Source organism: Clavelina lepadiformis, chromosome 2 (assembly GCF_947623445.1).
Source record: "Clavelina lepadiformis chromosome 2, kaClaLepa1.1, whole genome shotgun sequence".
Taxonomy (NCBI): domain Eukaryota; kingdom Metazoa; phylum Chordata; class Ascidiacea; order Aplousobranchia; family Clavelinidae; genus Clavelina; species Clavelina lepadiformis.
The window spans coordinates 627079-649247 of record NC_135241.1 but is presented as its reverse complement, the minus strand read 5'-3'; the positions used below and the strand labels follow the sequence as shown (position 1 = coordinate 649247).

The 22169-nt window shown below is 39.3% G+C and overlaps 3 protein-coding genes across 4 annotated transcripts in view; 2 read left to right on the top strand and 1 right to left on the bottom strand.

Moving 5' to 3' along the window:
• Positions 1-1088: 1088 nt before the first annotated feature.
• Positions 1089-3565, top strand: LOC143445603 (uncharacterized). The gene is made up of 7 exons (XM_076944822.1): positions 1089-2083; positions 2156-2217; positions 2286-2379; positions 2461-2542; positions 2617-2735; positions 2803-2915; positions 3045-3565. The coding sequence occupies exons 1-7, from the start codon at positions 1930-1932 to the stop codon at positions 3198-3200; spliced, it is 780 nt and encodes a 259-aa protein (XP_076800937.1). The 5' UTR covers positions 1089-1929; the 3' UTR covers positions 3201-3565.
• LOC143445599 (tuftelin-interacting protein 11-like) lies at positions 3479-9782 on the bottom strand. Its single transcript, XM_076944815.1, has 17 exons — positions 9493-9782; positions 9180-9302; positions 8789-8943; positions 8437-8645; positions 7867-8081; positions 7537-7693; positions 7331-7441; positions 7134-7235; positions 6941-7029; positions 6688-6781; positions 6314-6490; positions 6057-6172; positions 5195-5346; positions 5015-5091; positions 4654-4830; positions 4161-4244; positions 3479-4066 (listed from the first exon to the last, which is right to left on the bottom strand). The coding sequence occupies exons 1-17, from the start codon at positions 9648-9650 to the stop codon at positions 3824-3826; spliced, it is 2439 nt and encodes an 812-aa protein (XP_076800930.1). The 5' UTR covers positions 9651-9782; the 3' UTR covers positions 3479-3823.
• A 6460-nt stretch (positions 9783-16242) lies between these two features.
• Positions 16243-22169, top strand: part of LOC143446379 (NACHT, LRR and PYD domains-containing protein 3-like) — a 45673-nt gene continuing 39746 nt past the window's right edge. The window contains exons 1-4 of one of the 2 annotated variants that reach the window (XM_076945985.1): positions 16243-16467; positions 16736-16852; positions 18779-18859; positions 19239-20977. In XM_076945985.1, the coding sequence (XP_076802100.1) occupies positions 16395-16467; positions 16736-16852; positions 18779-18859; positions 19239-20977 (2010 nt within the window). In that variant the 5' untranslated portion in view covers positions 16243-16394. The remainder of the gene's footprint in view (positions 16468-16735; positions 16853-18778; positions 18860-19238; positions 20978-22169) is intronic. The other variant, XM_076945984.1, reaches the window with a different exon arrangement.

The following is a 22169-nucleotide window of genomic DNA, read 5'->3' as shown; positions in this document are numbered from 1 at the left end:
ATTTTCGTTTCGTTTTCTCCGAGGCCTGTGTCTGTTTCCAGCTGTTATTTGACAATGGACCAGATGGAGATGAATTGATCGAATAATTTACTGTGGATGTATTAATTGGGGCTGCAAAGGTCCGTGCGTTTCCTTTATCCCGTTTCCTCCAGAATGCTCAACACCATGTCAACCTGCAGCCAACAAGCAGCAAATTGATAACAAATCATCTCACAACACATGTGAGTGTTGAATTTAAGCTGCTTGTAGCTTAATTTTGTATTTGTTTACGATGTGTTGCCGTTTTGAAACTGATAAAATGCACTAATATAGTCCTTTAGTCGGCCAGAATGTCTGTTAAAAGATCAATGTCGAAAATTTGTTCACTTCGGTTTAGCTTGAGGAACAGATTACAGCATTCAGGCTTGATAAATAAATAATGTTTGCAATTTTATGAAACGTAGAATTTGCTGAAAGCACGAACTAATCGCCAGCACTTGTGCTTCGTGCCCAAACCATCAGTGGTGTCTTTCATGAGCTGTAAGCCTGGAATATCGGGTGAAGTATAAAGCGACACAAGTTGATGTGGTTTCGATTTCAACCTATTTTATACATAGTTGGGAGCAGTTTGGGCTTGAGAGTGTCGCCAATGCTATAACGCGTTGCTCAGATTCATAGAAACTTGGTCCACTAAAAGTTTTTGCATTAATTATTATTAATATTATCTTACTATTTGACAAATTCTACGGAATGAACACAATGAACAACGACTTACTTAGTACGGTTTTGTTTCATTATATAAACCTATACAGGGCCTGCTGCGTTGGCTGTTGCGAACCAAAAACGACCGAGTGTAAACGAAACAACTCCTTCCGTTCGAATACAGCTCTTTGTCACCACCTGCTGAGTGCATTTTGGCAACTCGACTGAAATAAAAGAAAGGATAAAAATGATTTTTGTAGTAAAGCTTTCTTTAGTGTCTAAACATTTTCGCTTGAGTAATTATGCGCGTTGAATGTTACACTTGATCAAGTTCTGGAGATGCCCTGTGTTCAAGATTTTAGTTTCGAACGTTGAGCTGTAGCAAGCGAGTTCTTTTAGAGCAGAAATGCGGTTTGTTCTCAGCAAAGAACACGACGAACGTCAACACAACATATACGTTGTCATAATCAGGTCAAACGATTGCGCAGATGCTTTGAGTTAAAACCCTAAATTGGATTTGAATTCGACAGAGATATTTTTCGTAAAAAGAAATATTTAAATCAGCTTGTTCAAGAAATCCAAAGCTGTCGGGAATTCGAAAGGTTACTGTCGTCACTTACGCACACAACGCAAAGCTGCAGACTGAAGTACAATAGGGTTGGTCAGAAAATTTGGGTTCATTATTATTATTAAATAGGAGTTTATGAGTTATTATATATCAAGAGACCTATATCATGGCAAGCCCGTCGCTTATGAGTTTATTATTTACCTCGCTGTTGATCAAAGGTGACTTTAAGAAGCTGAAAGTCAATTTTTTTTGCTTTATGTTCACAAGACAAACTTCATTTGACGACAAAGCGTTCAGTTCACTTTAAAAAGGCAGCAACGATGTTTAAGCGCCACAAAATCCTTTTGCACTTTTTGTTTCTTTCCTGAAAGACAAATTGAATAATTGGAGAACTTGTCAAACGGTTGAGTGGTTTTAGGTGTGACGACATAATCGCAAGAATGGGTTTGAAGAGTTTGCTGACGTCATCAACGTAATTGAGCACAAACTTATTTTTAGATTGACCTTAAAGCTAATGTGACGTCACAAAGGTTTTTCGACGTCCTATAAGTCTTTTAATGATTGTTTTATATCAAAAAACGAAAGGAATTTGTGACTTAGGAAGGTCAAGAAATATCATCACAACTTTTGGGGAATAATTTTCAATAAAGTTTTGCCGAAGATTTACGTCATAAAGAAAAATGTCGATCGATTGGCGTCGTATCAGCCTAAACAAGAAGCCAAAGGTCACCAGAGTGCACACATTCGTCATCCACAATTACAAGTATCCGACTTTCTGCCAACATTGTGGCCAACTACTGGTCGGCTTATTAAAGCAGGGATTGAGATGCAGACGTAAGTGCCTTGTTACGTAACAATGCTTTCATTGTCAAAGTGCAATACAATATAATGACGTCATTTTGTCAGGCTGTCTCATTAACGTGCATCAGAAATGTACCAATGACGTCACAACACCTTGCGTGGAAGTGGTAAGTTGCAATACGAGAGCAGGCAATCGACCTGCGAAGGTTTGCGAGATAAAAGTTATTTTTTCCAGATTGCAGGAGCGCACAATTACAAGCACCCGAAGAAATGCCACCACTGCAGCAAGTTCCTCACCGGAGTCGTCAGACAAGGATATCGGTGCTCAGGTCCGCCATTTTGAGAAGTTTGACGTCAAAAGTGCGTCACAAACACGTCATAATAGAGCTTTTACTTGACGATAATTGCAGAGTGCAACGCAGACGTTCATCGAAGTTGTCGCGAAAAAATTGATTCTCGTTGCGCGCCAAAAATAAAGAGGAAGAAAAAAAGGTTTGGTTGCTAGGCAACGTTGCGTTATTTTGTAATCGTGCTTGATTCTTGACGTCATAATTGTCTTCCTGCAGGGGCCGCAAGCACACAAACGAAGCATGGGAGATGGAGGGGAGGCCAATTCAGGGAAAAGCAAAGAACGAAAACCAGAATTACGAGACAATAACTTCACTTTCCTTGAATCATTTGTTCGGTAGATGGCGCTCTAGCAATATTTTGAACCCAGATAAAGTCTAATTTATGACGTCATGCTGTTCCAGAACATTCCGAATCGTCTTCACAAATCTTCGAGAAAACATCCGAGCGCGGTTCCACAACATCCAAGAGAAATTCCGGGACAGAAAACGTCGGCATAGATCAAAATAACGAACAGGTTGTCGCGTGATGTCATCATTTTATGACGTAACGTTTATGACGGATAACAAGGATCATTCAAAGAGAGGTAGTTTAGGAAGTAGAAACGAGATCTTTGATCTTCTAACAGCGCGATGTTGCCTCGCAGGAGAGATGGAAAGATGTTGAAAACGCTTCGAAGCGGTTGGAGCTTAACACAGAAGAGAAGTCAACAGAGAAGTTCTGGATCTTCATCTCAGTCGTCGCGATTCTTCTTCTGCTGGTCATTGTCGTCATCGCTGTAGTTTTCGCGCGAAGATTGTGAAATCTTTTGTGACGTCATGGTTATTTGAAAGCAGCTTTTCAAACAACCATGACGTAACAATGACGCAGCAAACTGCGTCACATCGGACACAGATGAAGAGAAAACGTTGTTGGCTCGGACAACTTCAGATTTCCTCATCGTAGCGCAATCAAGTTGGAAGCGATATCGTCACACTTGAACACGTGACCGGTGGTCATTGCATAAAACGGAACGTTTCATTGCGTAGAAAAGTTGTTGCAAAATCTTTCACATATTTCTCATTTTACTTTCCAGTTACACAGTTTTCTTTTAATTTTATTGTAAATGGACGCATTTGAAACCTTTTTTCCTTAAAAAATACTAAATCACCAAACAGTGACAAGAAAGTATTGGGACGCTATAAGCGAACGTTTGTGAGCAAACAGAGCCCAAAAACTTGAAAGAATAACCTCTTAAATATTTGGAGTCAAGCCAAGTGGTTAAATTAGAAATCCGATTCTTGCAAATGAACATGAGCTTTGAATGGAACCCTCTTCATTATTCCCGCTCCATCTTTCCACGATGGGACTTCCCCACGCTCACCCACATTGGGTTGAGAGTCTGACATGTTCGGGGGGAACTCAAATGAGATAACCCGTATGACGTCATCGGAATAGATCCTGCAGGGAGACTGGCAAGTAGGAGTCGCCGACTTTCTGAAATATGACTCCCTTGTCGATGTAGACGATGTGTCCTCCCAGCCTGTAAAGAGTCTGTCCATCCAGGTTCTTCGGAAGCGGCATGAATAATATTCCTCTCTCTTCTGCCCTCATCTGGATCAAATCGCGGAAGTTCGATGGAACAGATGATGCGGGAACTTTTGACGCCACCTTGTGGTATAAAGGACCCTGGAGACATAGGGTTACATAGGGTCAAGGTTAAATAAGAAATAAGTCAGTGATGTTGCGATAGTTTGATCAAGTGATGGATTTGTCGACTCACTTTGTCTTCGTCTTCTTCGTGATTTGCTCGTGGAGGTCCTCCCACCGATCTGTTCATTATCTCGAGCGCTTGCTTGAAGCGATCCTGCATTGAGATGAGAAGGATTAATAAGATGTTTATGTGTTTACGAGATGTTTACTTGCAGCCTGTGCCTTTCATGGGGATTATTAACTGGCATTATCAAAATTAATTTAACAATTAACCAATCAATTAATCAAATAACTTTCAATCTTTGATCTCCATTAACTGGCCTCTACACAGCCACGATCAAGATCTTTGCCAGAGAGGTTGCGTTTTATCATTTTAAAAACCCCAACAAATCGTGCGCTAGATTCCCCATTTATCCAAGTGCTATAAGCTTATAATATTCCAGCTTCACAAATGAGTTGGAAGCAATGTTTGCTCTCCACATTCACGCCTGTGATCTTGATTAAAAATCAAGAATCAAGCGTAACATCTGCACTTATTGAAATAAGTTCCGGTAAATACTCGCCTTCACGAATGAGTTGGAAGCGAGAGGTTCTGGAAACATGGACTTCCATCCAGTGTACCACTTGGACACTTCATCGAGGTCAGGGGAGCCGTTCAACCAGACACTGAGAGCTTTCAGCCATTTTGGGAAAAAATGTTTCTCGAGCATTGTGACGATGCTGGGCATAGGAATAAGACCCTTGGAAGATGATTCATAATTTATTTGTTAATAAACATCATATAAAAACAAAGAATTTTAAATATATTTGCACACAGATAAGCTTCAGTTGCTCCAGTAGATAAGCTACTTGTACATAGCGATAAACACAACCTTCTTCAATTTAAAGCCACAATAAATGATGCAAGAAACCCAAATTGCTAACCTGCCAAGTGAGCACTGATTCAAAGAGTTCAAGTTCCTGCTTGCTCGGGTCAACCACCAATTCTTGCATGCTAAGAGCTGAGACAAATAACTGGTCATGTTACCACCATGTAAGTGCAAGTGGCTCGTACAAGTCTTAACATCAACCAGACACACAACCTCTCTACGTAGTCAGTATTACCGAGCTTGGGCAGGATAGTTTTGATGACGAAAGCATCCCAGCTCCCTCGGCTGAAAACTTTCTTCCACGGTTCGAGAATGATCCTGGCCGATGGATCTCTTGGATGCCAGAGTTGTAGCGCTGACGCCAATTTGTGGCGGATCGGACCGTACCTGAATGAAAGATTTGCGTGATGTGAATATGACAAAGTGGTGATTAAGGATAGTTGTGTTCTGCAACAAAAACTGATCACAACGTTCTGTGATGCGGAATATGGCTGTCGCTAGAAAGCAACAATAGTTTCAACCAATCTCTAATTTAACCAGCACAATAAGTAATTTGGCTCAAACTATCAATTGATAGGATATTTGCATTGTCTTGTCAACAACTAGCAAAAGTTTATGGCGTGGATTCTTCTAACGCCATACAGCATAGAAATCAAACAACAGCAGAACCTCGATAAAGCGACTGTGTTCAGGACTGCGAAAAATGATTCTACTGAGTTTAAGCCTAAACCAAGTTTGGCCAAATTGAGTGCAGGTGCCATTGTTAGAATAGTCCCTATTTTGTCTGATGACCTATGACCTGTACAAGAGTCGTAAAGGATGGTCATATCTTAAAACTTTGTTCAAAATGACCTCTTCAAATTTTTGATGTTTTACCGACAATCATCAAAGTATTGTTATTGGGGTGATTAAACATGGTATTTCAACATTGTGATGAAGAAATATGAGGTCATAAGGTTGGTCATTTTACCAGGAGATAAACGCGAGTAAAAAGACATGGAAATGACCAATACTGCAAAATGTGTTCATTTAACTAAGACAGTCGTTAACCGAGGTTCTACCGTTTATAGCAAATTAGTAAGTTACCCTTGTCTTACAATGGTTCGAGCCGTTCCTGCATATGGGGTAACCATGGGTGAATCCACGAATGTAGGGGGATGGGGTCAGTCAGCGGGTCCCAATTATCGACCTGTTTTTGCAATTGAGGTAAAACCTGTAGAAACAATAGAAATCATATAAATGAAAATTCCCCGACACAACAGAACACAAACAAGAGTCAACACTGAAAATCAGAGACAAAACCATTCGCAACAACAGGTGTGTCAGCAACAAAAGATAGATGAAGATAATTGACCAGTTGGTTGAGGATATTTTCCAACATCCACGACGGGAGGAGCGGAGTCCACTTTTCGACGAAGTCAAGAGCAGATTCGCAATCTCTCGGATCCCAAGTGAGCAAGGAAGATCTCACGGACGGCATCCACACGTCCCACACCATGTGCTGATAGACATCCGTCTCCTCGGACACATTCTGTAAATTACGTCACACTTTGAACTTTTCGCCATAAAAATACTATTGCTTTATTCAGTATATTTTCAGTATAGGTTTCATTATTTGGCATATTATGTCAATGAACTTTGAAAACAAAAATATCCAGTATATTTAAGAGTTTGTTTTACACAGAATATCATTTAAAATGTTTTGCAAAGAAGAGCAAAATAGTCGACCTGCATCGCGTACGACGACTTGTCCGGTTCAAGAAGAAGCTTCCATCTTTTCATTTCTTTGATCCCATAAGAAGGTTTCATCAACGGGTCCCAACTAAACAACAAGTCATCAACTTGCTTCAATGCGAATATGTGACGGGTCATTGTTGTTATAATTAATACATTAATGGCAAAAGCAATGGGATATATTTGCTTCTTTTCATAATCATTCCATGATGTAAACCCGTAAAAAATTGTCAACTCAGCGGCTTACTTTAGAAAATATTTCTGCAGAAGTGGGTAGATCATGACTTGAGCAAGGTCGGACAACTCAAACATCCGATATTCTTCAAAGTACTTGCTCTGCCGAGTAAAGATGACGTTTAACATTCAGTGAAACACCTCTATTAGGAAGCCACACTCCGAGTGTCCAGCACAAACAGTATGCTCAGTGATGCGCGAAGTACCTGTAGATCGGAGAGAACCTCGGCAAAATGATCGAGCAGAAAATCGTGGTGCGTGTCGGAGTTGAGTTGTGACTCGCAGGTTTCAACAATCCTAAGAACGGTCTGCAACCAACACACAGACATATTGATGCTAGATGCAACTAAACTGGCGACCACAACTACGAGAAGATCAACTACTAAGAAGATCCTCATCTCACTTGAATCCTTGATATTTCTTCTTCTTCTCTCTTCAGCGTCGCATCAAGCTGACCTCTCTGATGCTCGAGGGACACCGACCTATCTTCTTCGTAACGCTTCTGACGATCGTTCTGATGAAGCAAAAACATCCCAGTCAACACCTCCAATAATGCAACAATGCCTCACAAAAACAAACGTTTAAGATATTTTCAGAAAAATTTCTCACTGATAAAATCTTCATTTCAGTTTCTTCAATCAACATGTCGAGGTTGTGGAGTAATTCCGGACACGAAAAAGCCTCCAGCTTCCCCTCATCCAATTCTTCACCATCTTCGCTCTCCACATCCGATCCAGTGGCAACACGGCCGGCAATCGCGTGATAACTATGTAAAGAAATATGAAACATTCTAGATATTTGTCGCTATCCTGGAGCTAATACTCTCAATGCTATCTTCATCAGATATTCGTTGTACGATGATGCATCATGAGAACAACACCACTTCTTACGTAACACCGCACACTGTTATGTCATAATTCACAATTATCAGAGACTGACCCAGAAAAAACTTTCTTTTCTCTTCCTGTCATGTCAATCACTTTCACGTTTGAGAGAACGGCAGAATATTTAGATGTCGATGGTGTGGGGGAAGATTCCTTCTTCTTCTTCTTTGCACTTTTCCCGGACTTTCTCAGCTCATCGATAGTCTTGAACTTGTACTTTGGCTTCATCTTCTTCGACTCCGATCCTTTCCTCCACTGCGATGCCTGGGACTACAAAGTAATTCAATTTTAATTTTCTAACACAATGTTTGGCGGTGGCAGGTTCAATCAGGTTCAATATTGCACGTTGAATGAATTCTGTAACTTTAAACATCTGAAGTGAAATTACGACGATCAGATGACAAGATAAATTCAAATACAAACATCAGCTTTCTTGGCAAGTTGTGGAAGGTCAATATTGTTTTAGACTTCTACCTTATGTAATGGTTTTATAATGAATAATAATGTTTAATAAAGTTCAGAAATCCACATCACACTGCTTATTGTTGAAAATGAAAAACTAAAATTAAGTTTAAGCTGCAGGTCCGAGAGGAAAACTTCTCATTTCAATCTAATCATCATCTACCTTAATGTCGTCATCATCTTCTTCATCTTCCCCGGCAGAATCCTGAGTCGGGAAGTGGATGAAGGACTGCTTCGTCCTCTCTGTGCCAGCCGCCCCCAAACCCACTTTCCTCACCCGCTTGTGAGCCTCAATCGGGTTCAAGATGCCCTGGTTGCCCTTACCCAGGCCCTTGCCAAACTGGTAACCCATTTTCTGGAGAAGTTTCATGCCTACGGGAATAAAAGTCAACTTTTTTATTCTTTTTCTCAAGGATTCGCTTGAATTTAGTGGCTGAGCTTCACCATGGACCAGCAGCAGTTAATGAAGTTGCACTGATCTGAAAACCAGTCGTAGGATAACTCGTATAGCTTACCTATTCCCTTCGTGTGTCGCTCAAATCCACCAAACGATGAATCAACTTTTTCTTTTTTTACTTTTGACTGAACACCGTAGCTAAGGTTTGACGAAGAGAGTTTTGGTTGGCTGACCGTTGTGAAAGTCTTTTTTGATTTTGTAAATCCTTCAGATCTATAAAATATCGTTGTTTAATTAATTGATCACCTATATTTTGGACTACAAGTACCTCAGAGTGACTTCACGCTTATGCATGGCACGACACAAAGTGTAACAAACTACCAGTGGGTGTTTAACCAACCAACAATATGCAACCACAACAAGCGAATATGCTTAAATTGGACGCGACTGAAGATGGAAATAGAAAAATACAATTAAAGCAACTGACTGACTGCTGCATTGTGACTTACTTGCCATCATCCTCCTGCTGTGATCTCTCATCTTCATCTCCAACCACTGGACTTGATCCATCTTTCAAACCCCCACTGATGAAACTCACAGGTTCCGAGTATTTACTCGATTTCTTTATTTTGCTGCGAAGAAACAAAAATGAATTGAAAGTGAATTTGAAAACAATTTTAAGCATTGAGTTTAGTCAAACTACTTAAATATTTAGTGTTTATATACAGTATATGAATATAACTAATCTATAAATTATTATATCTATAAAAACGTTCAAGAACTGGCGCAAAAAAATTAAGATTTCTCGATCATCGTGGTCACCTCCATCCACTTTCCTCACGTCGAGCCCACATCCCGTACAACGCATCTTCTTTCGTCTGTCGGAACGTCGGACGATCAGGATTGAACTCGTTTATGAGGTCACTGTTGGTCACGTTAAATCCCTCCAGTTCCTCTTCAGAGTCATATAAATCGGCCATCTTGCAAGTTTTGAGGAACACACACAGCAGATATTATCACAATGCCCAGGTCAAACAACTTAATCCATGTAATGCAAACACCGTGAGCCACTAATAATATGTTATTTGCTATAAGTATGCAAAAGATGCTTGAATGGATCTCAATAGCCAAAGATTAATGTAAAACTAATGCAACAGAAAACTTGTATTTGGGTAAATTATGATGTCACAGTTTGAAAATGATTTAAAGTGATTTATGCTATGTTACCCAGAAGAAGTCAGTGACATAAACCTGGAGAAAAATTCTTTGTGACTTTCGTGATTTCCATAATATGCGCAAATCCCGCTTGAGTTCCTTGACAATTCAAAATCAGTGTTCAAACAGAAGTTCTGTCCAAGTCATTGACTCATTGTGTGCAAAATAATGAAGCTCAAGAAAAGCAATATTGAGTGCAACTATTATGCCAAACTCTGCAGTGTGGTACCATACCAGCACTGCAAGATGCCAGACTAGGCTACTATAAGTATGCATAATCAACGAAACACTAACTGCAACTATACGGTTAAGTTTGAATGAAAGTATCTAACAAACATTTGCCAAAAAATAAATAAAAAGTTTGGCAGTTTTTGATGAGACATCGTGTGGAAGAGATGCAAATTTTGGCATAGTGGAGTTCACTAAAAACATAATTCTTTGTTCATTTATTATAAACTGGTCAGAAGATAAAATAGTCCGGCATGCAAGTTGATGAATCTCATGTGTACGGCAGGTGCCACACTTTCCATGTCATTTACAGATTTCATTTGTATGTTCCAAACTGTGCGTGCAGTGAAACGATGTTTGTCAAAACTTGTTAACTGCCAACTAGAAAAAAATAATTTACCGGCCGCAAAATGCATAGGCTATAGGCTATAAGCTACTTTCTATAATGGTATCACTAGTATCATACTACGCTAGTATGCGCAAGTCCCAGTGGCCAATATTAAAGAATTAACAGGTTAGAATCATACTTTTCTCTTGTTCACAGTCAGTAGCGAAAAATATGAACAATACAATGTAAAAAGTACATAGCAGCCTGGGCACCGGCAAGTAAGAACCCAGCGACTTCTTTGCCTATTGTATTGTGTATTTTTCGCCATTAACTGTGCGGAGCGAACGTTACCAAGCTAACCGTTGTAGTTACAGCACAATAACAACACATGCTCATGAACAATTAACGAGCAGGGGCCTACATGGAAACTTTGCCTGGCCCACACTTGATTGACGTTTACAACTTTATTCTTCTTAACATTCGTTTATAATTTTTACTAGATTGTGTTCAAAAGTTCAACATTCAACTCAAAACGCGGCTTTTTCCAGATGCACCTTACGGTCTAAAGTGTATGCTTGGAACAGATTCCAGGGTGCTCTTGTTGGTTACGCAAGGTTCTCCACCAAAACAAGTTGCGTCGTGACATAATATTCTTTTGGATCAAGGTATTTTCGAATCAAGGTGCTAATTAACCATAGTTTAAACCTGCGGTAGTTTATGATATTAGAATGCACATCTTTCCCAACTTAATTTTGTTCTCTTAAAGAATGTAAAATAAGCATTCATTGATCTGACCTCAAAGATATAAATGTGACTATATATAGATATTTATAGATGTGGCTTCAAACACACAATTTATGTTTATGAATCCACAAACAGCTGTTAATACGAGGCGCTGTTGGATTATAATCGATTTATAAAAGCACATACCGTATCACATATCTCCGTTTTGGGTTCAAGGCAATGCTATTTTTCAAAGCAAGTGCAAAATATTCTCCGCGGTAAGTCTCTCTACAATCCACTCACGACCAAATGTCTGACGCATCTTGCGCGTCAAATTCGATTTTTCACAATATTAAATACTTTTGGTATTAAGGTTTAAATACTATAAAAAATATATTTATCCTTTCTTTCACATAATTTATACAAAAAGTATGTAAAAGTGGAATGGTACCTGCAGTATTTGTTATAAAATGCATAAATGTTACCTAGAATGATCGCTACCATTTCCGTCATTGTTGCAAATTCCTGCCCAGGGACATGGTCTGAGGTTAACAATGTTGACGATGCAATGTGATGTCAATGGAGCGATAAGTATTGTAACGGTTCGAGATTAAGCTCGCAAGTTGTTAACTGGCCGGTATGTTGTATTGGTTATATTGTATTTTATATTTGTATAGGTTAAAATTACGTCAGAGTGACCGGTTATCGTTGGAACGTTGATCGCGATAATTATCGATTCGCATGTTCCAGGTAACAATTAACAAGGTTTCCACAAACTGCTGATAAGACCAATCTTGATAACCGGGTCTGGCTTGTGATAAATATATCAATTAATGTAATATAAAATTGTTTACGACATAGAACTCTCAGCTATCGAATCAGTGAAGCATAACACTTTGTGACGTAATCGATGCTTCCCTCTTACTGTGCGTGCATTTTGATTCATTCAGTCTTTTTGGTTTCTACGTTCAACGCCGCAACATGTCTTTGTGCTGTTGCTGTCACAGTGTTCTATCTTGATTTATTCGTTCAATGAAACTTCAATATAATCAGATTATACAGTTGTCGAGGTGTACAATTAATTCTAAGATTAAGAAAAGCGAAACAACGACCTGAGACTCATTTATTATCGAGGACTACAATTCAACAGACAAACATTGTAATTGAAGTGGTCGTCCTTACAGGCTAAGGAGCGATAAACAATCATTTCATTACAACGTTTATGGTGCCAACGAGCTCGGTGAGAACTACGCTTTTCTTTTATCGAGGAATCTATGAACAGTTAAATTTGAGGTTGAGAGAAGTCTAGTGATCTCAGACTACAAGTTTCGAAGATATGTCTTATCTACATCGTATGCAAGTGCTCAACGAAGACTCGTTGAATTCAGTCAACTATGAATGCAAGAATGACCGACACACAAAGCACGCTGATCCATCCACGACGCGTGGAAGGCCAGTAAAGGAACTTTGTCGGTATTTGGACATTCAGTAATGATTTTTGTTTGTTTTTTTTCTCTATATAGTATATATCATAGCGTTATTGTTCAGATTACGTCTAATTGATGGTGGCTTAATTGCCATACTCTCTAACGGTTCAACCATGCCGGAGAGAAATTTTTCTTTGTGTTATTTTGTTATGCTTTAAACATAGCGGTTGTTTTCGAAGGTTAAACAAATCCCAAGGCTAACACCGATACACTATGTTGAATGTCAATTACAAAACGTATTTGACTAATTTTATATATATTTTGTAATACGCTTATTTCCAAGTGAAATATTCACACAGCTTTACTGGTAAAACCAGATGCTGAAATATTATTACATGGTCTTATATTTGAAAATGCCTAGCGCAAATTTCTCTTATGTTGATCAGAACGCGTGAGCATACGAAACTTTTATACCATTTTGTTTACGGAAACGGCGTGAAAAAACGTGAGATGAAACATTTGCCGACGTTTCCTCATTTTGCAAGCATTCGCGTGACGTGTCAAAGACATTCTGTTTTCTATTTAAAGTCGTGACATAAATGTCATCATTGTTTGTTTTGTATACTAATTTTGCTTCATGAGTTACAGAAAACATATTACTATTTTTTTGCGAATGTATTGCCAATATGAATTGTATTGTAACTATGTTTCAACGTTTATTGTTGTGTGATCTACATTTTACGTGTTATATTGACTTTTGTTATCAACACTATTGTTTTAATTATTGTTCACCGAGAATTGTTTTTATTATGATCATGAAATACCGTTCATTTTTTTTCAAAAAACTTACGATATTTCCTTGGGGAAGGTTATGTGATAAATATATCAATTAATGTAATATAAAATTGTTTACGACATAGAACTCTCAGCTATCGAATCAGTGAAGCATAACACTTTGTGACGTAATCGATGCTTCCCTCTTACTGTGCGTGCATTTTGATTCATTCAGTCTTTTTGGTTTCTACGTTCAACGCCGCAACATGTCTTTGTGCTGTTGCTGTCACAGTGTTCTATCTTGATTTATTCGTTCAATGAAACTTCAATATAATCAGATTATACAGTTGTCGAGGTGTACAATTAATTCTAAGATTAAGAAAAGCGAAACAACGACCTGAGACTCATTTATTATCGAGGACTACAATTCAACAGACAAACATTGTAATTGAAGTGGTCGTCCTTACAGGCTAAGGAGCGATAAACAATCATTTCATTACAGGCTCAACTCGTGCCTTACTTTGACTGGCATTAACTACGTATAACATACGTCATAATACACAATAATACTGCACAATAATAATAATGAAAGCCGCTAAATGTGTTGGTAGTCGTAATAGTCGCTCATCGAGACCATAACGCAAAAAACCACCAGTAGCCATCGCTTGGCCAGGACATCATGACAAATAAAGATTCGCAGTGATATTAGCCTACTTGTGTGAAGTATTACACAACAAACATATTCACCGTAAAGACCGCGTCCACTGGCGGCTGTTGTTACAATATTGTATTGTTATTAATTGTATTGTATCAATATTGTTGCTGTTGTTACGAGGACGATTGATGGTTGATAACTTGTTTTACTTCTGCTTTGATGATATGAGTTCTCATTTCTCAAACGGCGTGACTATGCTGTTTAGCTGCTTAAATTCTGTCTATACTTATTACTAAAAGATAAAGTTTCCATTTTTATTATCAGACACAAAGGCTTTCACCTTCGGGCAAAGCTTACTATCCTACATTGCGCTTGGTAACAAGTGAAAAAGTAAAAGGGGTAAGGGAAAGATTGTAAACATCACAATCACATAGGTATTTATGTGTGGCACACCAGTTCAAGCGAGGTAATTTATCTGAACGTCATCAAGGAGAATTCAAGTCCGGTCAGCAACAGAATTGCAAGATCCCAAAAAAAATTCCAGCATTTCCAAAACAACTCGTGACGTAACCGTGACATCATCCAACAACTGTTCTTCTATTTGTGTATGTGTATCTCGTCACAATACTTTGCCTCATCACATCAAGAGCTGATTGTTGGACTGAAACTATTGCTCATGAGAGACATCCAACAACTGTTTCTCTATTTGTTTGATAGATTTATGGCGCAATGAATCAACTCGACTCTCAACATAGGAAGTTTTATGATTTGTATTTTACAAGACTCCACTATTTGATCAAGAGCTGAGCAAGCGGAATGCGTCAACTTGGTAAACAATCGCATGAACAGGAACAAGTTGGCTTATGGCCTTCGTCTTACCTTGTACACTTTGGTTTTGTGAGGTCATAATGGTGCGCTTGGTAGTCGGTAGGCATATTTTATTTAGCCGCAGCAGAAAATAATGACGAACGTTAGAAGGTGACGGTCAGTTTATTACGTCATAACTTCAATCTTGACTTGTTCGTTAATCGTCTAATTACTAGCCAGTCGGTAAGAAATTTGAACCAGCAGGTTGAAGGTTGTTGTAGCTGAATTGTGTTTTCCAAGTCAACTGAGTGGCGCTTTCAGAAATACAGAAGCGTTGAAGCACTGGAAACGATACGTTCGATATCACTGTAACAACGAGATTCAACAGAGGTAGAACGAAAAGGAATAAATTGAACACAACTGGTGCAGCGTCACAGTTGAATCGATGGTCAGAATTACGTAATAAGCACCAAGTAATAGCACAGCGGTTGAATATACACACACACACACGTGACACAACCACTGATAAGGTTTTTGAAAGTTTCCTTGAACAACTCTTTGATCACATGACAGCGGCAAGGTCTGTAGAATTATTACGTTCGTTGGTTGGGGTCAGACTCATTGTGAGATACATCTCGTTCCATTTCCTACCTTACATGCATCCTACATCATTGTAATGTACTTTGACTACAACAGTGTTGAGAATGCAATGTGATGTCAATGGAGCCATAAGTATGACGCTGAGCTCCATAACACAATGGAACGAGGTTATGCTCCCTATAACCCACAACGCACTAGATGTCGGGGTATGAGCCTAGCAGCCACTGGATTGCGCTCTCATCTAAAACTTACAGATTATGTATTGTGCGGGGAAAGCGGTAGGTAGAGCAATCGAACAGCAATGAAATGCTCAAATGCTCAATCGTTGACCAATCACCCAGGCCATCCAAGATAACGTCGAGGTGGCAGTTGGTGTAGATCAGGGATTTCCAACCTGCGGCCCGCGGGCCACAGTGCGGCCCTCCTGAGATTTTTGTGCGGTGCGATTTTTGAGATTTCAAGTGACAATGCGGCCCACTATAATAAAAGGTTGGACATCCCTGGTGTAGATGATAAATTGATAAAGTTTGGCCACGTTGCCGCTCCACCTTCCATTTATGATCCACTCAACCTGCCACGCTGCTGTCTGCTTTCAATGGGTGGTTAAGGCAACCAAGTTGAAAATATCCGGCTCGGTAGTGGAGCGGTTAATGCTATCACAATAGCACCCTAAAAAAATATTGATCAAAATTCTATGCCAGAAACATAGTGGCAAAAAATTCCCAAAGCCTTCTCTTTTAAACATTGTAAAGTTACGCTATGAGGAATCTTAACGCAGATGTTTGATAAAATTATTTCTTCTTACATAACATGTAGTATGATTAATATCATTTAGCAACAAATCTTTTGATATTTTGAAGTTTCTTTAAATACTGTGTGTTAGTCTATACAAGACCACCACCTGCTACATTGTACAAGCCTAGACCAGGAACACCTGTAACCTGTGTAAGCCAACACCGGCAACAACATGCAAGACCATCAGGATGCAAATATGCTTTCTACGTCAGGACCTTTGGCGTCACCAAGTGGAAAAATACAAGGTACCAGTTAAACAAGTATATCAAGATGGTTCGATTACGGGAATATTTGAATATTTATGCTAAGCCACAATCAAACTGTGAAAGCGATCTTCTGCTTTCTGTTTACTTGTATCTTACATACAGCCAACCATATGTGTATGTGCTGTGGTGTTTTTAATTGATCAATATCGAAAACTTTTATTACGAGCTTATTATTATTTAACAAAAGCATATTTCTGAAATTTTAAACATCTGTATGAATATAACATATATTTGATATTTGTTGTAGTTGACCAATCTTCCAACAAGCGCGTAGTGGATCAATCGCATGCGAACTTGTCAAACTTCACAGGAATCATGAACTATGGCAACATACATGGCAACGTAATTATTACAAAAGGACATGGTAATCATGACTCTTGACATAAACCAGTGTATTATCAATTTCTAATCACCAATTGCAAGAACCAGCAACTTGAAACAACAATCTAGTGGAGTTGCTTACATAATGAAGTCTGGCAAACGTCATAATTAATTAACACATTCGCTGCGATCCCGAATTTTCGTTGTTTTTTTGTGTTACGATAACCTTTTACTTTCTGTACCGCTAGTTGCCGCCAGAGCTTTCCCGCCAAATTTCGTCAACATGTTTTCTTCGTTCGTTCTTTCGGAGTTCTTTCAGACAGTTTAATCGTTTGTACACCGTTAGGTCAAATCGCGTCAAACACAAACTTTGTTGTAGCAAGCACGATTTGACCCACCGGTGGGTCGCATAATTTTAAGCAACTTATAGAGTAAAACTTAACTATGTCCTTGTGTGATAGATCAGGGGTGGGCAAACTTTTTGTACTGAGGGCCGCATTAGAAAAAATGTTGCAGCCGGCGGGCCGCACACTCTCATTACAAAATAGGAAAATTTACCGGGTGTGTAAATAAACGCATATTTATATTAAACACAATTTTTGCATTTCACACTCAGTTACGTTTAAAGCTACGCAATCTTCATCACAAAAAGCCTACGGTAGCCGCTACCGTATTTGTATTTTATGATCAAACAATTGAATCAAACAATGCGTGAGAAGTGTACGGCTAGTTGCTGAAAGTATGTTGCAATACATGCGCGACTGACGTATGTGTGTTTACGCACTGAAAGTGAAGAGAAAAACACTCGTAAAGGGAATAATATTTTGTCATGTAACCTGTTTAATTAAAACAATAAGTGATGAGTAGGAGTTTCTGCAAGTGCTGGCGGGCCGCATAAAATGGGGCCGCATGCGGCCCGCGGGCCGTAGTTTGCCCACCCCTGTGATAGATCGTAGGTAATATATTGTGAGTAATTTCTGTTTCAATTGTTGCAAAATGAATCCTGCATCGTTTTATGATAGAAGTGCTGCTAATTTTGAGGAATCTTCAGATGAGGACTTTAGTTTAGGTGAAGAGGTATCAGATTATTCGGTGTATGAGCCTAGTGATAGCAGCAGTACAAGTGTAGAAGAGGATGAAGATGTAGAAGAGGTAGATACGTCGACATCAGATGCTGCGACCACCACAGGCATGGTAGATGGTACTTCTGGTTTAGTCACGCTTCAAAATAGTTGCACTGCTACCAGGAATTTTATATTCATTGGTCAAGAAACTCTGTGCATTCAGGCTGAACCTTCACACAAAGGCAAAATTTGGCCAATAGACGTATTCAGTCTATTTATATCAGATGACATCATTAGTTCAATGGTGAGAGAAACGATAGAAACGCACAAGGTCCAAAAATAAGCAGCCGAAAAAGGTGTTTGGGGTTTTATGAACTGATTTCTTTGAACGAAGGATGACGAGGAAACATCGAAAAAGGCAATAAAAGTGTCAACCTACTATGAAGTCTGCGAGAGCAAACCGTACTTGTGCTTTAAAATGAAGCATTCTGACTGAAAATTAAGTGACAAATGTTCTTTTTCAATATAATGAAACTACAAACACTTTCACCATTTGTCTGTGTTGAACAAGGCTTGTGAAACAGGAAAAAAAGGCAAAAAAATAGTAACAGTAATTTTGTTCATAACAACCACTGGTGGGAAACAACGCAGTAGCAAAATTTTACACATAACTCACTGATGGGTCGCTTCGCCGTGAACGTGCTAATAGACTCAAAGTTGTTTTAATAAAATCGATAAAAACGTCACAACTTCATTGCTGATAATTTGTGATATGAAAGTTTTACTTCGGTTGATTCATAATAAACTCAAAAGTTCATTCAACCAATCAGATTCGATTGTTTGGCCAACATTTGGCAGAGTTTAATGAAAGTGTGATTTTAACTTGATTCTTCGTTTTACTTCAGCTCAACCCAACACTGAGCAACCAAGCTCAGCACCAGGGGAATCAGCAGAAAATCTCACCATGACGCTTCAGGAGGAATTAAGTGAGTTTGCTTCTTAGCCTGAGTGGACAGATTTGCTGTAACTTGTCGTTAATTAATTGTACAATGCACTGGTCTTTGCACCTTTATTATGTACAGGTATCAGGGCTGAATTTAGCAATAGGCAGGCTGAAGCCTAGGGTCTCAAATTCCAGGGACCTCGAAATTCAATTTCGAAGTATTAGTATTTCACAAAAATGATTACACTATTATAGTGACGCTTTACAAAGCTTTACATTATAACAAAGAAATTTGGTCACTGGAAAGACATTTAATTAAATTAGTGTTTTTTGTAAAAACACTTATCCCCAAACTCACTAAACGTCGTTAAACGTCGCACTTACATGGATTAATGCCATGATTTAATTGATATTTTCCTCAGGCTCCAAACTGAAAGAGAGAGCAGAGATAGTTACGGGGCAGATGAACTTGCCGGTTGAAATCCACAAAAGAATTGATTCAGTTCCACTTGAAATTGCAAGTTGGGGAGAATGGATGGATCTTGACAATGTTGGACATTGTCATAAAAGAGCGGATGTTCTTAAAAGATTTGATCCTGGCCAGGGAAACATCACACTAGATCAGGTTTATGAGTCTTCCAAAGATAAGGCAATAGTAGAAGCAAGATACAGATGCAAAACTTCTGCAGCAGAGGAAGAATACAGCCATATCCATGGTAACACCGTGGGTGTGTCAGGACAAGCTGGGATCGGGAAAACTACTCTGACCAAAATTCTTACAAAGAAGATCTTGAAGGAGGGTTTGTTGAGTGAAGTCAAATACATTTTCTACATCGCACTTCGTGACGTCGACTTCACTGCAGAGTCCAACCTTCTTCAGTTCTTCACAACAAGCGCTGGGTGTAAGTGGGATCACCCTGATGAGTCTCGTGACAGATATTTGCTGAATCATCTCAATGAAAGCTCTGATGTGATCATAATCATGGATGGTCTGGACGAAGCAAGGATGACGTCACCCGATAAATTAGCTCCAATCACATCTCTGCATTCGCAAGCAACAGCTGAGACTTTCATCAAAAACCTGCTTCGTGGAAAGCTGCTTCCACGAGCCAAGAAATTCATCACCTCACGTCCCCGGCAATTGTACGATCTTCATCCTCAATGCAGACCTTCCTTCATTGTTAATGTCCTCGGACTGAATGAAGAATCACAGAAAAAAATCTGTGGACAGATCTGTGATAAAGACTCTAAAAAAGTGATGCAGAAATTAGATGACAATCCTGACATCTCTTCATACTGCTACATCCCTGTCCTCTGCATCTTAACCATCCACTGTATTCATCAAAGCATGAGTAAAGGTGAAGATACCGACCTGTCATCGATGACTCGCATCATATGTTATGCTTTAGAAATGTTCATCAGGTCAAGCCACATGCATGGACACGAAAGTGACGTTGGAAAGTTGGCTCGTCTTGCTTGGAATGGATTCGCTACGGGGAAAATTATCTTCAGTGAACACGATTTGAAGGATGTAGATATGGAAGAGAAAACTATTCGATCGTTCTTGAAAACAAATGTCGGTTCAAGTTTGAAAGTGAAGATATTCGAAGGCGACAAGAAGACTTTCTTTTCACATTTAGTATGGCAGGAAGCGTTTGTTGCCATTTATTTCATCTTCTTTGCATCACTGGATGAGTTTGAATCCAGCATGTCCAGCTTCAAAACATCCAGATATGAAATTGTTGCAAAATTCGTCTTCGGATTGTGCAATGATGAGAATTTCAACAGGTTGATGAAGTTCCTGCCTCCTCCAACTGATTATGATGGAAAGAAGAAGATGATGAAAGAGTTTCTGGTTCGATCAACACCGAGCTCTGTCAACGATAAAGACTCTTTTCAGCGATTACTTGTTGTGTGTGCTTGGCTCAAGGAAGCAGACGATCAGGACTTTAATGAAGTGGTTGCTTCTGTTGTGCGACCCCCCATTGTGTTGCAGCGGGAGGCAAATATCTTTCCAAATGACGTCACGACCTTCAACTATTTTCTGCGTTCAACAACCGAGCCTTGTGTGGTAACGATTAATAATCCCAGTTTCAGTGGAGATAGCTTTGATCGATTGTTTACTGAGTTAGAGATAACACAGAGAAAGAACCAAGTCAAGGTGAGTTCTATATAGCGTAAGTTGTATGAATTTATACTGAGTTAGCGATGTAACCGGCAAATTTACAGAAGCCGATCACCTAGTCTCTTGGGCCGACAAGGCCTGGATTCCACCCTTATTCAAATAGAAATGCACACGTAATCTTGAAGCTGTTATATTGACCAGGTATAACGGTATAGTATATGGTAACGTACATGTGATTTCTACAAATACCGAACCCAGGTGGTTACTTAGCATCTGAAAGTACAGTACAAACAATAATCGTAGATACCAATAAAGTAGGTCTCAATCACATGGTTACTCAGTTCACGCATTACAACATGTACACTGACCACTACTCAAACGTACTGCATGCAACCCTCACTAAACAGGTTAGGCTAGCACAATACTGGGCCTAACAACACGGCCTCGGCTATAATTACAGCAATTTAAGACAAGAACGCGAGGCCAAACACACAATCATCAAGTTGTCCGGAATTTTGATTACCAAGCCAATTGGAATTTTAGGTCATATAAGTCCTTATCACAAATCATATAATTGGGAGGAACAACAGGTTAATTTGTACGTTACATACCGGCCCCAGAATAACGCAGTGGAATGAAGTTATTCTCAAATACACGGACAAATTCGACGGCAGCGCGCAAGGCATAACGGGTACCCAAAAAGAGGTCATTGACATAACACCACGTCTTCACAACACTCCATAGTATCAAACTGGCAAGATAATACTAAGCATGCAAGCAACAGTGAAAATGATATAAATGGCTAGAGTAAGGCAACTAATACAGTTAACATGTGTATGTAAAAATAAAAAAGGTGTTTTGTCCTGTGAATGGCTAATGTATGTCTAGCATTGTAATTGCGTATGTTTGCAAATAGCTGCTGGCCACCTTAGGCTCAGCTCGATTTCATGCTGCCTCCAACAGGCAGAGCTTGCGTATGTCACGCATTAATCTATTGTCCGCAGTTTTAACTTGGACTCTCCTTACCATCCCATCCTTGTCTGGATACGTCTCCTCGACGCGCGCTTTTGGCCAATTTCCACGTTTGTGGCTCAACAATGTTCTTTTTGCGAAAGTGCTTCCACATGGCGTAACGCCGTAGCTTGTAATTTGCAGCACAATCATAAACAACTCGGAATTTCCCTCCAGTACAACAGTGATGAGGGATGTACCATGTTCTCTTTGCATG

Excerpts from the sequence above, each read along its gene's own strand:
- LOC143445603 (XM_076944822.1), top strand. The coding sequence starts at position 1,930 with ATGTCGATCGATTGGCGTCGTATCAGCCTAAACAAGAAGCCAAAGGTC. Across the intron at positions 2,543-2,616 it reads ATAAAGAGGAAGAAAAAAAG|GGGCCGCAAGCACACAAACG; the intron begins GTTTGGTTGCTA and ends GTCTTCCTGCAG. Across the intron at positions 2,736-2,802 it reads TTCCTTGAATCATTTGTTCG|AACATTCCGAATCGTCTTCA; the intron begins GTAGATGGCGCT and ends ATGCTGTTCCAG.
- LOC143445599 (XM_076944815.1), bottom strand. The coding sequence starts at position 9,650 with ATGGCCGATTTATATGACTCTGAAGAGGAACTGGAGGGATTTAACGTG. Across the intron at positions 8,646-8,788 it reads GCGACACACGAAGGGAATAG|GCATGAAACTTCTCCAGAAA; the intron begins GTAAGCTATACG and ends TTATTCCCGTAG. Across the intron at positions 4,245-4,653 it reads CTTCCAACTCATTCGTGAAG|GATCGCTTCAAGCAAGCGCT; the intron begins GCGAGTATTTAC and ends ATCTCAATGCAG.